The sequence below is a fragment of the Salvelinus fontinalis genome, chromosome 12 (genome assembly GCF_029448725.1).
Source record: "Salvelinus fontinalis isolate EN_2023a chromosome 12, ASM2944872v1, whole genome shotgun sequence".
Taxonomy (NCBI): Eukaryota; Metazoa; Chordata; class Actinopteri; order Salmoniformes; family Salmonidae; genus Salvelinus; species Salvelinus fontinalis.
This window is the reverse complement of record NC_074676.1, coordinates 38,128,863-38,145,040: the sequence shown is the minus strand read 5'-3', so window position 1 is coordinate 38,145,040 and position 16,178 is coordinate 38,128,863. Positions and strand designations below refer to the sequence as shown.

At 44.7% G+C, this 16,178-nt stretch overlaps 1 protein-coding gene across 5 annotated transcripts in view; it reads right to left on the bottom strand.

The window, feature by feature from the left end:
- Positions 1–16,178, bottom strand: part of LOC129867329 (polyamine-transporting ATPase 13A3-like) — a 61,826-nt gene that overhangs the window by 9,864 nt on the left and 35,784 nt on the right. For all 5 annotated transcript variants that reach the window (XM_055940657.1, XM_055940658.1, XM_055940659.1 and 2 more), the window contains 22 exons: positions 15,945–16,079; positions 15,344–15,416; positions 14,881–15,012; positions 14,555–14,731; positions 14,250–14,407; positions 13,868–14,056; positions 13,506–13,718; positions 13,083–13,202; positions 12,797–12,814; positions 12,539–12,692; positions 6,804–7,049; positions 3,427–3,599; positions 2,879–3,001; positions 2,706–2,785; positions 2,536–2,578; positions 2,315–2,424; positions 2,057–2,153; positions 1,841–1,913; positions 1,519–1,696; positions 1,032–1,216; positions 764–852; positions 515–595 (listed from right to left, as the gene is read on the bottom strand). In XM_055940657.1, coding sequence (XP_055796632.1) covers positions 515–595; positions 764–852; positions 1,032–1,216; positions 1,519–1,696; positions 1,841–1,913; positions 2,057–2,153; positions 2,315–2,424; positions 2,536–2,578; positions 2,706–2,785; positions 2,879–3,001; positions 3,427–3,599; positions 6,804–7,049; positions 12,539–12,692; positions 12,797–12,814; positions 13,083–13,202; positions 13,506–13,718; positions 13,868–14,056; positions 14,250–14,407; positions 14,555–14,731; positions 14,881–15,012; positions 15,344–15,416; positions 15,945–16,079 — 2,847 coding nt within the window. The remainder of the gene's footprint in view (positions 1–514; positions 596–763; positions 853–1,031; positions 1,217–1,518; positions 1,697–1,840; positions 1,914–2,056; positions 2,154–2,314; positions 2,425–2,535; positions 2,579–2,705; positions 2,786–2,878; positions 3,002–3,426; positions 3,600–6,803; positions 7,050–12,538; positions 12,693–12,796; positions 12,815–13,082; positions 13,203–13,505; positions 13,719–13,867; positions 14,057–14,249; positions 14,408–14,554; positions 14,732–14,880; positions 15,013–15,343; positions 15,417–15,944; positions 16,080–16,178) is intronic.

The following is a 16,178-nucleotide window of genomic DNA, read 5'->3' as shown; positions in this document are numbered from 1 at the left end:
TCAGCTTCATCTGTTAAAATTCTGCGACAGTCACTCTCCAGTCGGTCAAGTAGGTCACTCTCCAGTCGGTCAAGTAGGTCACTCTCCAGTCGGTCAAGTAGGTCAAGTAGGTCACTCTCCAGTCGGTCAAGTAGGTCACTCTCCAGTCGGTCAAGTAGGTCACTCTCCAGTCGGTCAAGTAGGTCACTCTCCAGTCGGTCAAGTAGGTCACTCTCCAGTCGGTCAAGTAGGCCACAGTCACTCTCCAGTCGGTCAGTAGGAAACAGTCACTCTCCAGTCGGTCAGTAGGAAACAGTCACTCTCCAGTCGGTCAGTAGGAAACAGTCAACACACAATCCAGCACCACCTGACTGAACCTAAGCGCCACTAATGAAAACATTGCATGACAAAACAAAAATGGTACATGAGAAAAATGACCTATGTAACATGGTGTAAAGAGAGCTCAGAATAATGCAAAATGGACAGCGCACATCTCACTTTGATGTGCGTGCGTTCGTGTGTGTGTGTGTCTTACCTCCACCAATACAGACACGGCTGCATTGACTATGATGATGAAGAACAGAGTGATTCTCCATTCAAACGGAACACACACAATCTAAATAAAAAATATAAAAAAGAGAAACAGATTCACACGAGTACATTTAACAGACAGTGGAGCAGTGCCATGTTCATTCACAATGTCACTATTGTAGGACTCAATTCAACCGAAGCTTGAGGCTAATATCTGTATAAAGCTTGTCTCTCATGGTTGACGTCCACTCACCTCTAGGAATTCATCGATAGCAGACACAGGGTAAAACATGATGAAGAACAGAAATATGTACAGGCCAATACATGACACCACAAAAGGCCCTGCAGACAGAAGAGAGACGATAAAACCAACATGTCAATTACACAGCAAAAGATACTCACCCCAATGTTGCACTTTCAACAAATCTCAAACCGTCAACTGATTTTAGAACCAACACTTAAACCGTTATCTGATTTTCAGGTAGGTATGTGGGAACATTGGTGTAAGTAGTGATCCTCACAGTTTTTGTAGCTGGGCTGTCTGAAGGGCTTCCCCTTGGAGAAGACGATGGCCACGATGAGGTACTGGAAGGAGGAGACGTAGAACAGGGAGGTGTTCTCGTAGTTCTTGATGTTGTGGTCGTCCCTCTCCTCTGAGGAGTTGTGTTCTGGCCCCAAGTTGGCACGGAGGGACGAGTTGCAGGCACTGGGAGAGGAGACACACAGGGCACACAGATGTTTAGAAGGAAGCAGCTTTACAAGTCAAAAGCTTACTGGCGACGTCCCTACTCTTTGCGGTAATGATATACAGGAAGACATTCACGGCTAATGTTACTGTGTTTACAGTTGGTTATTGGTTTGTTTTGGGTCTGGTACAGTTGTCTCATTGGTCCATTGGTGTTTTGTTACAGGTGTCTTATTGGTGATTTTAGATTGATACAGCTATCCTCCAAATAGTGTGTTTTGAATAGGTCCAGTAGTTATCGTGGGGGTTGAACTTGGACTCACTCGGACTGTGGCGTCCAGATGTGGTACCAGGCCTGGTGTCGGACCCAGAGGAAGGCAATGGTCTGGAAGCCCAGACAGATGAGGATCTGAGTCAGCACGGAAAACAGCAGAGGGCCTGAGATCAGACCTGAGGGGGGACGCCTCGACACCAGCTCCTTCCACGCTGGGTTCAGAGACACTGCACAGAGAAGGTGGGAGAGAAAGAGAGAAGGAACCAGAAGATAGAAAGTTGGTAGTAGATCAAACAAGTAATGTCTGCAGCATCAAAAAAGGGAATTTTGCAATAACATAACGCTCCATCTAACTGGTGTTGTTTACTTACTGGTGAAGACTACGAGGAGGATGATTGCGATGTCGATGAAGAGGAACTGGAAGTCTCCCAGGTTACTAAGGATCTAACAGGGTTAGAGAGAGAAGGTCAGAGGTCAGCTACTGTATACACCAGAGAGTAATATCCATAGAATGACATATTTAACAGGATCTCTGAGGTAATCTCCTGACAGGAGTGCAGAGACTAAAGGAGGGGTACTGTACTCACAGAGTAGAGCAGGGTGACACTGATGTACTGGATGATGCTGTAGAGGGCCATGAACTTGAACACACAGAAGGAGGTGATGAGAGCCGCTCGCCCTTCTCTGTGGAGAAAGAGTCGATATTTTTTGCGGTGCAAACGAGTGAGTCAGCATGCAAGTTCATAAGGCTGGCTGATTAGCCTGGAAGCTTGGCAGTTTGTTAGCCATGTTCAGCTGTTGGTGTAGGGTAGTATTGTGGTGCTCGAGGCCCAGGGCAGGCCTACCTGATGAGGCTAGGCACACATGAGATGTTGGGGGTCCTGGAAGTGAAGGGAGATGCTACAGAGGCCTCCAGCTCAGAGAGAGAGATCCCACCGTGAGCCCTCTTCAAAGCCTGGAGAGCGAGGGTGAAGGAGACGGTAGAAAGTTGTCAGAAACAAGAAAATTTAAAGGAATGACAGTGTCTTTACTTCTATTTGCATGCTTTCAAAGAGTCTGTACTTACACCACAATCGTTTGCGCCGTCTCCACACATGCCCACAAAATAACTGCAGATGGGGAAAGAGAAGTTCATTTGACTGTTGTAAATGTAATTAATGAAATGTTTTTTAAATATTTGATCAGATCTATGAAGAGGGTGAGAGTGTGTACTGAGTCAACAGTGTTTCTACTCACTCCACACTCTGCAGTGCCTCAATGAGCTCGGTCTTCTGGTCGGGGGCCATTCTGGCAAACACGGTGCCATGCAGCACCAACTACACCAGATAGGTCAACAACAATGCATTAGACACAACCAAATCACAACAGCCGTAGCTATGCGTTTATAGGGGAATGGAGGGGTGGTGTACCTTCTGCAGCAGGTCCTGAAAGTGCTCGGTGATGACAGCGAAGGACTTGCCACTCATAGCAAAGTGGTACTGGTCCTGAGGCTTGTGAGTGTGACGCACATCCTCTAGATTGATCTCTACTTCCTGTTTGGACAGGAAGGTGCGGGGAAAAGCAGGTGCAGGTGAGCAATGGAAGAATGACATCTTGTAAATAATTGAATGGTACAACATGGCTTATGTAGATTAACAATCGTTCAAGCTAGAGACGAATAACTTCATTTTCCATATAAACTGATGTGGAGACCTCGAGGTATGCCACTAAATATACATATCCCTGATACAATCTGACACAATGACTGACTGGCTGTGTGATCTCTGTGTGTGCCAGTGTCTGGAACACAGAACACACACATTCATTCATCCATTCCTGCTGCGTGTGCTCACTGGGCAATTTCTGAGTTCTGATGTTTTCCTGCATGGATCTGAGGGAGATCAGTGTCTGTGTACGTTTGTGTGTATGTGTCTGTCAGAGCTGTAATGAGCCACACCCACCACCAGGGGTCCCTCACCTCCAAGCGTGGGGCTTTGCCCACGTGTTTGCTGGGGTTGTCTGCGTAGCGCCAAGTGATCTTGGCTGCCTGGCCATCTTTAGGGGGCAGCGCGTCGGCGATGATGACCTGGTCCTGAGGGGGAATCATGCCACAGTCCCTAGCCACCGAGATGGCCGTTAACATGTTGTCACCTTGAGGAGAGATGTTTTACACTGAGTATACAAAACATTAAAACACACTTTCAATGACAGACTGACCAGATTAATCCAGGTGAAAACTATGATCCCTTATTGATGTCATTGGGGGGGGAGAGGTGCAACTCAATATTATGAAGGTGTTCCTAATGTTTGGTATATTCAGTGTATGATGCCCTTAAAACTTCTTGTCAATAGAGGGGCGCTATTTCCACTTTGGAAAAAATCTTGCCCAATTTAAACGGCCTTGTGCTCTATTCTAGATCGTACAATATGCATATTATTATTACTATTGGATAGAAAACACTCTCAAGTTTCTAAAACTGTTTGAATTATATCTGTGAGTAAAACAGAACTCATTTGGCAGCAAACTTCCAGACAGGAAGTGAAAAATCTTAAAACGATGCTCTTTTCCATGGCCTGCCTATTCAATTGCCTAATTTCTATGGATTTGCATGCACTGCATACGTCGTCCACTATGTCAACAGGCAGTGGAAGGTGGAATGGGGTGTCTAGCTTGATCTGAGGTGGAACAAGAGCTCTTGGAACGACGTGACCACAATTTCCTTTCTCTACCTAGGCACGGGAAGGACATCAGTATTGGTTTCTGAAAAGCGTTCGGTATAGACGGTGGATGTCTCCGGCTCTGATTTTATTTGATAGATGTGATAAAAACATCATAAAGTTGTTTTTTTCAACCGAGTTGTATCAGTTTATTCAACGTTTATTGCGAGTTTTGGAATTTTCCTTTCTTTGCGTCAGGAGAATTTGGGCATGTTCGCGCCACATGGCTAGCTAATGTTGCTAATTCGACAGGAGAAGAGGACATTCTAAAACCAAACAACGATTTATTCTGGACAAAGGACTCCTTGTACAAGATTCTGATGGAAGCTCAGCAAAAGTAAGAACCATTTATGATGTTATTTCGTATTTCTGTGGAAAATGTTTAGTCCTATTTTCCTTTTTGCGGGCGCTGTCTCGCTATAACGTAAGCTGTTTGTTATGGTAAAGTTATTTTTTTTAAATCTAACACGCCGATTGCATTAAGAACTAGTGTGTCTTTCATTTGCTGTCCAACATGTATTTTTTAGTAAAGTTTATGATGAGTTCTTTGATTAGATTAGGTGACTGTCCAAAATATCTCCGGAGAATTTTGTGCATTTTGGCTACGTATTCACAATGTAAAACCAAGATTTGTACCTCTAAATATGCACATTTTCGAACAAAACATATATGTATTGTGTAACATGATGTTATAAGACTGTCATCTGATGAAGTTGGTCAAGGTTAGTGATTCATTTTATATCTTTTGCTGGTTTTTGCGAATGCTATCTTTGCGGTGAATGAATGTGGTTGTGTGTTTGGCTATTGTGGTAAGCTAATATAATGCTATATTGTGTTTTCACTGTAAAACACTTAAAAAAATCTGAAATATTGGCTGGATTCACAAGATGTTTATCTTTCATTTGCTGTACACCATGTATTTTTCATAAATGTTTTATGATGAGTATTTAGGTATTTCACGTTGCTCTCTAATTATTCTGGCTGCTTTGGTGATATTTTTGATGGTAGCTGCAATGTAAAACTATGATTTATACCTCAAATATGCACATTTTCGAACAAAACATAGATTTATTGTATAACATGTTATAAGACTGTCACCTGATGAAGTTGTTTCTTGGTTAGTGACTAATTATATCTCTATTTGGTCGGTTTTGTGATAGCTACCTATGCGGTAGAAAAATTGTGAAAATATGCGGTTGAGTCTTTTGCTATTGTGGTTAGGTAATAGAAATACATAGTGTTTTCGCTGTAAAACATTTTAAAAATCGGAAATGATGGCTGGATTCACAAGATGTTTATCTTTCATTTGCTGTATTGGACTTGTGATTTCATGAAAATTATGTTATATGACATCCCTGTGGCGTTAGGCTAGGCTATGCTAGTCAGCTTTTTTGATGGGGGGGTTCCCGGATCCGGGTTTGTGACTCGTTAGAGGTTAACTTCTTTGGGTTAGGGGGCGGTATTTTGACATCCGGATGAAAAGTGTGCCCAAAGTACACTGCCTGCTACTCAGGCTGAGAAGCTAGGATATGCATATAATTGGAAGATTTGGATAGAACACTCTAAAGTTCCTAAAACTGTTAAAATAATGTCTGTGAGTATAACAGAACTGAAATGGCAGGCGAAACCCTGAGGACCCCCCCCAAAATTAATCCTACCACTGATTTCAATGGCTGGCACTTTTATAATAGGGCAAAATCGTTCCCAATTGCAGTTCCTAAGGCTTCCACTAGACGTTAACAGTCTTTAGAAAGAGTTTCAGGCTGGTTTTTTGAAAAATTTGCCAGAAATTTTAGTTTTTCTAGGTGGCTCCCATTTTGGCTGTAGTGTTTCCAAGCGCGTGAATGAGAGCGCGTTCTTTGGTATTTTTCTGCGGTAAAGACAATAACAATTCTCCGTCTTAAATTTGATCGTTTATTTGCGTATTGGGGTACCTAAGGTTTGATTATAAACGTTGATTGACTTGTTTGGATAAGTTTATTGGTAACGTTTAGGATTCATTTTGTATACATTTTCAAGGAGGGAAACCAAGTGGAATCTTGACAGAAGCCCGCCAGCTAAACTGAGTTTTTATGGATATAAAGGACATTATCGAACAAAAGGACCATTTGTAATGTAACTGGGACCTTTTGGAGTGCCAACAGAAGAAGATCTTCAAAGGTAAGGCATATATTATATCGCTATTTCTGACTTTCGTGTCGCAACTCCCTGGTTGAAAATGATTTGTTATGCATTTGTGTGCTGGGCGCTGTTCTCAGATAATCGCATGGTTTGCTTTCGCCGTAAAGCCTTTTTGAAATCTGACACGTCGGCTGGATTAACAACAAGTGAAGCTTTATTTTGATGTATTGGACTTGTGATTTCATGAAAGTTTAATATTTATAGTAATTTAATTTGAATTTGGAGCTCTGCAATTTCACCGGAAGTTGTCAAAATGGGACGCTAACGTCCCACTGATCCGCAAGAAGTTAAGCTGCAAGACCCAGAACTTTATTCGTCAGGATTCCAGGAATAACTACATCAAACTTTGAAAACAAAATCAAAAAGTTAAGTCTACTGCAGGGAGGAAGGATAGATTTAGTGTGTTACTGAATGTCGGTTTATATGTTAAACATGTTGGTGTGCCAGCTTTCTCACCTGTGACCATGACGGTGCGGATGTGTGCCCTGTGGAGGTCCTGCAGTACCCCAGAGGTCTCAGCCTTCAGCTTGTTCTGCATGATGATCAGCCCCAGGAACTCCATGTTGGCCTCCATCTGATCCCTGTTGACGTTCTGTACTTTGTGCCAGGTGAGTTTGGACTCGAGGCGGCGGTGGGCCAGGGCGATGACCCGGAAGCCCTGCTTGGTGTAGTCCTCCAGAACCTCTGCAAAGTCTTCTGGAACTATACACACAGACACAAACAGACAGAGAAACACACACAGACAGAGAGAGAGATACAGACAGAAAGAGAGAGAGAAAGACAGACAGCGAGAGAGAGAGAGAGACACAGAGAGGGAGAGAAACACACAAAGAGAGAGTGAGACAGAGAGAGACACAAACAGAGAGGGAGAGAAACAGACAAAGAGAGAGTGAGACAGAGACAGACACACAGACAGAGAGAGACAGACACACAGAGAGAGAGAGACAGAGCGAGACACAGACAGACACACAGACAGGAGAATTAGACCCAACCAAATCATGAGAAAACAAAAAGATAATTACTTGACACATGGGAAAGAATTTATCAAAAAACAGAGCAAACTACAATGCTATTTGGCCCTAAACAGAGAGTACACAGTGGCAGAATACCTGACCACTGTGACTGACCCAAACTTAAGGAAAGGGGGTGACACTCTAGACCCAAACTGCTACAGACCTATATCTATCCTACCCTGTCTTTCTAAGGTCTTCGAAAGCCAAGTTAACAAACAGATTACCGACCATTTCTAATCCCACCGTACCTTCTCCGCTATGCAATCTGCTTTCAGAGCTGGTCATGGGTGCACCTCAGCCATGCTCAAGGTCCTAAACGACATCATAACCGCCATCGATAAGACACATTACTGCGCAGCCGTATTCATCGACCTGGCCAGAGCTTTCGACTCTGTCAATCACCACATTCTTATTGGCAGACTCGACAGCCTTGGTTTCTCAAACGATTGCCTCGGCTGGTTTACCAACTACTTCTCTGATAGACTTCAGTGTGTCAAATCGGAGGGCCTGTTGTCCGGACCTCTGGCAGTCTATGGGGGTGCCACAGGGTTCAATTCTCGGGCCGACTCTCTTCTCTGTATATATCAATGATGTCGCTTTTGCTGCTGGTGAGTCTCTGATACACCTCTACGCAGACGACACCATTCTGTATACTTCTGGCCCCTCTTTGGACACTGTGTTAACAACCCTCCAGACAAGCTTCAATGCCATACAACTCTCCTTCCGTGGCCTCCAACTGCTCTTAAACGCAAGTAAAACTAAATGCATGCTATTCAACCGATCACTGTCCGCACCTGCTCGCCCGTCCAGCATCACTACTCTGGACGGCTCTGACTTAGAATACGTGGACACTACAAATACCTAGGTGTCTGGTTAGACTGTAAACTCTCCTTCCAGACTCACATTAAGCATCTCCAATCCAAAATTAAATCTAGAATCGGCATCCTATATCGCAACAAAGCATCCTTCACTCATGCTGCCAAACATACCCTCGTAAACTGACCATCCTACCGATCCTCGACTTTGGTGATGTCATCTATCAAATAGCCTCCAACACTCTACTCAACAAACTGGATGTAGTGTATCACAGTGCCATCCGTTGTCACCAAAGCCCCATACACTACCCACCATTGCAACCTGTACGCTCTCGTTGGTTGGCCCTTGCGTCATACTCATCGCCAAACCCACTGGCTACAGGTTATCTACAAGTCTCTGCTAGGTAAAGCCCCGCCTTATCTCAGCTCACTGGTCACCTTAGCAGCACCCACTCGTGGCACATGCTCCAGCAGGTATATCTCATCGGTCACCCCCAAAGCCAATTCCTCCTTTGGTCGTCTTTCCTTCCAGTTCTCTGCTGCCAATGACAGGAACGAACTGCAAAGATCACTGAAGCTGGAAACACTTATCTCCCTCACTAGCTTTAAGCACCAGCTGTCAGAGCAGCTCACAGATTACTGCACCCATACATAGCCCATCTATAATTTAGCCCAAACAACTACCTATTCCCCTACTGTATTTATTTATTTTGCTCCTTTGCACCCCATTATTTCTAGTTCTACTTTGCACATTCTTCGACTGCAAATCTACCATTCCAGTGTTTTACTTGTTATATTGTATTTACCTCGCAACCATGGCCTTTTTTTGCCTTTACCTCCCTTATCTCACCTCATTTGCTCACATTGTATATAGACTTATTTTTCTACTGTATTATTGACTGTATGTTTTGTTTATTCCATGTGTAACTCTGTGTTGTTGTATGTGTCGAATTGCTATGCTTTATCTTGGCCAGGTCGCAGTTGCAAATGAGAACTTGTTCTAAACTAGCCTACCTGGTTAAATGAAGATGACATAAAAAATAATTTAAAAAAAGCTTTGACTATGTACAGAGTCAGTGAGCATAGCCTTGCTATTCTCTTGAGAGCCAGGTTTATGTGCACACTGCCCACAAAATGAGGTGCAAACTGAGCTACACTTCCTAATCTCCTGCCAATGTATGACCTTTTTAGAGACACATATTTCCCTCAGATTACACAGACTCAAAGAATTAAAGAACAAATCCAATTTTGATAAACTCCCATATCGATTGGGTGAAATACCACAGTGTGCCATCACAGCAGATTTGTGACCTTTAGCCACAAGAAAAAGGGTAACCAGTGAAGAACAAAAAACATTGTAAATACAACCTTTAAGTTTATTCATTTTCCCTTTTGTACTTTAACTATTTGCACATCATTACAACACTGTATAAACTCAACAAAAAAAAGAAACGTCCCTTTTTCCAGGACTTTGTCTTTCAAAGATAATTCGAAAAATCCAAATAACTTCACAGATCTTCATTGTAAAGGGTTTAAACACTGTTTCCCAAGCTTATTCAATGAACCATAAACAATTAATGAACATGCACATGTGGACCGGTCATTAACTTCTCTAGGGTAGCATTCGGAATTTTGGATGAAAAGCATGCCCAAATTAAACTGCCTGCTTCTCGGGCCCAGAAGATATGATATGTATATAACTGGTAGATTTGGATAGAAAACACTCTAAAGTTTCCAAACTGTTAAAATAGTGTCTATGAGTATAACAGAACTGATTTAGCTGGCAAAAACCTGAGAAAAATCCATTCGGGAAGTAGTTCTTTTTTTGGTTTTGTAGTTTTCTATTCAATGCCATTACAGTATCCATTGACAGGACTCACATTGCAGTTCCTATGCCTTCCACTAGATGTCAACAGTCTTTAGAAATTGTTTCAGGCTTGTATTCTGAAAAATTAGGAAGTAAGAGCAGTCTGAATGAGTGGACCCTAAAGTGTCAGAGCTTTTTCATGCGCGAGACCGAGAGAGTGCCTTTCTTGTTTACATTTTATATTGACGACATTATTGTCCGGTTTAAATATTATCGATTATTTAGGCTAAAAACAACCTGAGGTTTGAATATAAACATCGTTTGACATGTTTCTATGAACTTTACGGATACAATTTGGATTTGTTGTCTGCCTGTTTTGACTGCGTTTGAGCCTGTGGATTACTGAAGAAAACGCGCAAACAAAACGGAGGTTTTTGGATATAAAGAGACTTTATCAAACAAAAGGAACATCAATGTCTGCTGAGTGCAACCATATGAAGATCATCAAAGGTAAGGGATTCATTTTATCTCTATTTCTGACTTGTGTAACTCTTCTACTTGGCTGGTTACTGTTTGTAATGATTTGTCTGCTGGGCTATGAACTCAAATAATCGTACGGTATGCTTTCGCCGTAAAGCATTTTAAAAATCTGACGCCGTGGTTGGATTCACAAGAAGTTAATCTTTAAACCTGTAAAAAATATGTTTTGTTTTCTGAATTTTTACAATGAGTATTTCTGTATTTGAATTTGGCGCACAGTAGTTTCACTGGCTGTCTAAGAGGTGGGACGCTAACGTCTCACGTACCCAAGAGAGGTTAAGACACTAACAGCTTACAGACGGCAGGCAATTATGTCAGTTATGAAAACTTAGGACACGAAAGAGGCCTTTCTACTGACTCTGGAAAAACACCAAAAGAAAGATGCCCAAGGTCCCTGCTCATCTGCATGAACGTGCCTTAGGCATGCTGCAAGGAGGCATGAAGACTGCAGATGTGGCCAGGGCAATAAATTGCAATATTCGTACTGTGAGATGCCTAAGACAGCGCTACAGGGAGACAAGACGGACAGCTGATCGTCCTCGCAGTGGCAGACCACGTGTAACAACACATGCACAGGATCGGTACATCCGAACATCACACCTGCGGGACAGGTACAGGATGGCAACAACAACTGCCCGAGTTACACCAGGAACGCACAATCCCTCCATCAGTGCTCAGACTGTTCGCAATTGGCTGAGAGAGGCTCAACTGAGGGCTTGTAGGCCTATTGTAAGGCAGGTCCTCACCAGACATCACTGGCAACAACATCGCCTATGGGCACAAACCCACTGTTGCTGGACCAGACAAGACTGGCAAAAAGTGCTCTTGACTGACGAGTTGCGGTTTTGTCTCACCAGGGGTGATGGTCGGATTCACGTTTATCGTCGAAGGAATGAGCGTAACACCAAGGCCTGTACTCTGGAGCGGGATCGATTTGGAGGTCGAGCGTTCGTCATGGTCTGGGGCGGTGTGTCACAGCATCATCGGACTGAGCTTGTCATTGCAGGCAATCTCAACGCTATGCGTTGCAGGGAAGACATCTTCCTCCCTCATGTGGTACCCTTCCTGCAGGCTCATCCTGACATGACCCTCCAGCATGACAATGACACCAGCCATACTGCTCATTCTGTGCATGATTTCCTACAAGACAGGAATGTCAGTGTTCTGCCATGGCCAGCGAAGAGCCCGGCTCTCAATCCCATTGAGTACGTCTGGGACCTGTTGGATTGGAGGGTGAGGGCTAGGGCCATTCCTCCCAGAAATGTCCGGGAACTTGCAGGTGCCTTGGTGGAAGAGTGGGGTAACATCTCACAGCAAGAACGGGAAAATCTGGTGCAGTACATGAGGAGGAGATGCACTGCAGTACTTAATGCAGCTGGTGGCCACACCAGATACTGACTGTTACTTCTGATTTTGACCCCACCTTATGTTCAGGGACACATTATTCCATTTATGTTAGTCACATGTTTGTGGAACTTGTTCAGTTTGTCTCAGTTGTTGAATCTTGTTATGTTCATACAAATATTTACACATGTTAAGTTTGCTGAAAATAAACCCAGTTGACAGAGGACATTTCTTTTTTTGCTGAGTTTAGACATATGACATTGAAATGTCTATTCTTTTGGAGTTTTTGTAAGTGTAATGTTCACAGCAAATGTTTTATAGTTTATTATCCATTTCACTTGCTTTGGCAAAGTAAACATTGGTTTCCCATGCCAATAAAGCCCTTAAATAGACTTTTTTTGTGTGTGTGTGAGAGTGAGTGAGAGATGGGTTCAGAAACTTCTTGGAAAAGACAAGATTCCAGGCAGTAAACCTTTGAAACTGCTGGTCTTTGTGATCATGCCCCTACACCGTTGACATCAAAGCAGTCGATTATCTCACTTGGTTAGACCAAGGGACTAACAATTCAGTAGCAGAGCATTCGTTCGTTACTATACTGACCGTAACTTCTTCTCAATAGGAGCGTCTGCAAAGTATATAGGCACATTCAGAGTAAACAGTTAAGAGACCAACCAGTGTCTTTCTTGCAGAGGCTGGCCACGACCTCTGGCGCCCCCTTGAGGTAGGCGTCCATGCGCTTCTCCCCCAGCAGACGGGCCACCACACACATCCTCTGCAGCGCCGAGGAGAAGGGGAACTGACGCACGATACCAATCTCATAGGCCGACTGCATGAGGACACAACACACAGAATGACCTTTAACCTCCAGATCTTTCACCTCTACGTAAAGGTACAATAAATATTCAAAACTTGAGAGATTGCACTACTTACCGACAACTCATACAGCTCCTACAATGTGAAAGAAGAAAATAGAGTGAATGTACAATCAAACATTGCATTTCAACGAATGCGAGAGGAACATAGAATGTGAACATAGAAAACCCAGATACCATTCAGAACTATGATTAACATGAACTTAAACGTTTACACATGACCAAGAGCTAACAGCAACAGACCAAATCAACATGTGATGAGGGAGACATGATCAATGCTGAGGGTGGGTGTCCATTGGGGGCAGCACTGAGCCTTGCTCTCAGGAGGGGTAACCTGTTCGTACCATGTCCTGTTCAGGTGACACGACGGGCTCGGGGGGCATCAGTTGCTTGGGGGGCCGCACCACGGTGGGCATGATACGGTTGTGGAGGGAGGTCTCCTCCTCAGTGGCCTCCTCCAGGATCTGACAGGGAGAGGAGGTAGGAGAGAGGACACTGTCAGGAGAGGAGTCAACATTAGAAAATCTAAGCGGCATCGAAAGTCAAGATTTCAGCTGACCAGCATCTCAAAATGGATACCATAAGTGTGATCGGAACAACATTGAAAGTCAGGGAGAAGCAAATGTATGTCTGAAAATAGAAGGCCGGAAAATCTCTCAAAGCAACATATTTTGAGTCAACATTTCTGAGCATGAAACACATTGTTTTGGTAAAGAAAGAGAAGGACACACAGGTTAGAGATTAAGGGTAAAGTTTCAGTCACTCACCCAGCCTGTGGCCTCGAACATCTTCAGATCCAGAGGGTCTCCGGACAGCTTTCCATCGATATTTGTAAGAGAGTGGCAGGTGGCCATGCAGGCTACAAACTGGGACTTAACCAGAGTGTCATTATAGGCATTCTCCTCTGACAGGTGGAAAGTCCCCTTCTCCACTCTCTGGACTCCCCACAGGTCTAATCCATCCTCTGTGAGTGTACCTGTCTGAGGACAGAGGCACAAAGTGAATAGGGGAGATAAATAGCACTAACTGTTGAGCAGGGCAATTACCATACCGGATCACCACACCACGACTAGTTTCCCCAGCACAGCCTCTCCTCTACCAATGTGTGTGTGTATGTGTGTGTGTCCACCTTGTCGAAGCAGACCAGGTTGAGCTGGCCACAGATGTTGATCCTCTGGGGGCTGATGCAGAAGATGCCGATGCGTTTGAGGCGGCGCTGGGCGTAAACGATGCCCGCCGTCATGGCAGCGGGCAGCGCGGGGGGCACGGTGATGGTGATGATGTCCAGGGACTCAATGATGATGGTCTTGGCTGGCACCTGGGGTACAGTAGAGAAGGTAAGGAAAATAATGACAATACAGCAGGGGTTAATGTAGGGATTGAATTGGTTGTGGAGCTAACCAGCAATAATAGTCCACTGTGACCTATAAACCTTGTACACTCTCCCTCCCAATCCCTCCCCAGCCCCGCAGTAGCCCAGCCAGAGTATAGTGTACTGTGTGGCCCAGTACATTGTTCATGATGCTGAGGACGATGGAGTAGACAAAGCCGATGCCAGCTATAGCCACCAGGCACAGCAGGAAGAGATAGGCATCGCGGTACAGCTTGAAGTCGGTGGGCTTGGGGTAGAGGATGGAGCGCACCAGCTGGCCCTTAGCCGTGCTGAAACCTGGGGGGGATGGAGGAGGAGCTACATTCAGAATATGGTAAACGCTCCTTTTATTATCCAAAATCAGATCATGATCGTACAACAATTTGAAAAGGTATACTGTGTGTGTTGTGACTGAGGACACGAACGGACACACAGACGGCTAACCTGTGCGGACCACCACTGCCTTGACCAGCTCCCCTGAGTAGAAGCGGGTCTGTATGACGTGCGTGCCACAGAAGAGGGTGTGTCTCTTGTGCTCCTCCATGCTGTAAGCTGCGTCACCCTCCTTGTCCCCTTCGCCCGGGTTGGGGAGGTTGGTCTTGGTGACTGGCACACTCTCGCCTTGGGGGAGGAGGAAGAGCCAGGTATTTAGAGAGTGTAGTGTTGTGTGAGGCTTTGCACAAATGTCAAATAAATATATTTTTGAATTTTGTATTTGGCAAGTGACCAGCAGTGACAGAGAGCGAGAAGGCAGAATCTCCAAGTCTCACCTGTCAGCATGCTCTCGTTGACGATGCAGGTGCCGCTGACCAGCACCGCGTCGCAGGGCATAATGGTCCCGTTGCTAGGGATGACCATGACGTCGCCAGGCACCAGGTCAGTGGACAGGGCCTCCTCGATGTCTTAAGATTCAACAGAGGGTAGAGCAGGTGTGGAGAGAGGGGAGAGGGAGAGAGAGGAGGGGAATGCAGGGACAGTACAGAGGGAGAGAGGAGTGGAAGGAAGGGAGGATAAAAGAGAGGTATTCTGTGCGTCAGAGCCCCAGTCTTGTTCAGAACATCTCTCATTATTCACGCCCATCTGGGCAGCAGGGGGAAAATGCTGAGGCATCACATGCACAGCCTGAGCACGCCGTGGGAGCGCACACACACACACGGATAATTGTGCCGTTCTACTGGTGAATTGAACACTAGTCAAAGTGCATGAAATCTTAGTGAGGTATATTAGACAAACCGTTGCTGGCTCTGCAGACTGAAACTCGGACAATACTGTGTGCTGACACCATGTCATGAAGCGTGACGTATTGCTGAAAAGGAGAGAACAGCCAATAAGCATAACCACATCAGGTGCTACAAAAACAGGCCTCTAGTTAATAGATTCTCAATGTCCCTTGAAATTTCCAGACAAGACTTTGCTGCCCCCTCCCCATCCATCTATCATCCATCCAACCTCTCTCTTGATCTCCCTCTTCCATATGCTGTGTGATTCTAAGGGGGATTTCTCCTTCTCTTTGTGTAAACCTAGGGCCCCAGGAGAAGCCTTCACCCCTTCACCTCCCTCCATCTCTCTACTTATACAGTGTGATTGTAAGGGGGTGAACCCAGGGCCCTAGAGTGGGGAGGGGGCTAAAGTCTGTTTTAGTCCAGATGTGCCTAGTTCAGCCTGGTTCCAGCCAGTTCAGAAAGGCCCCAGACTCACCTTTTGATTATTGAATACATTTTTCCAAATTGTGGAAGGAATAATAAGATTGGGGATGAGAGGGGTTGAGAAAGAGTTAGAAAGGGAAGACAGACAAAAAGGGATAGAGGAGACCAAGAGGCAGGGACAGACGTACCTTTTTGATGGTGTACAGCGAGGTAGCTATGGAAATGACCGACATAAAGACGATGGCTGCGGCATAGTAGTAGTACTCATCAGCACTCCACAGGATCACACTGAAGAGCTGGAAGATGTAGAAAGGGTTGAGGACCTGCAGGAGGGAAAGAAAGAGGCATGTCAAACAACTTCTTCAAAACAACAAGCTGCAACAAGACATCCACTTTGACATTCACTAGAATAATGCCTGATT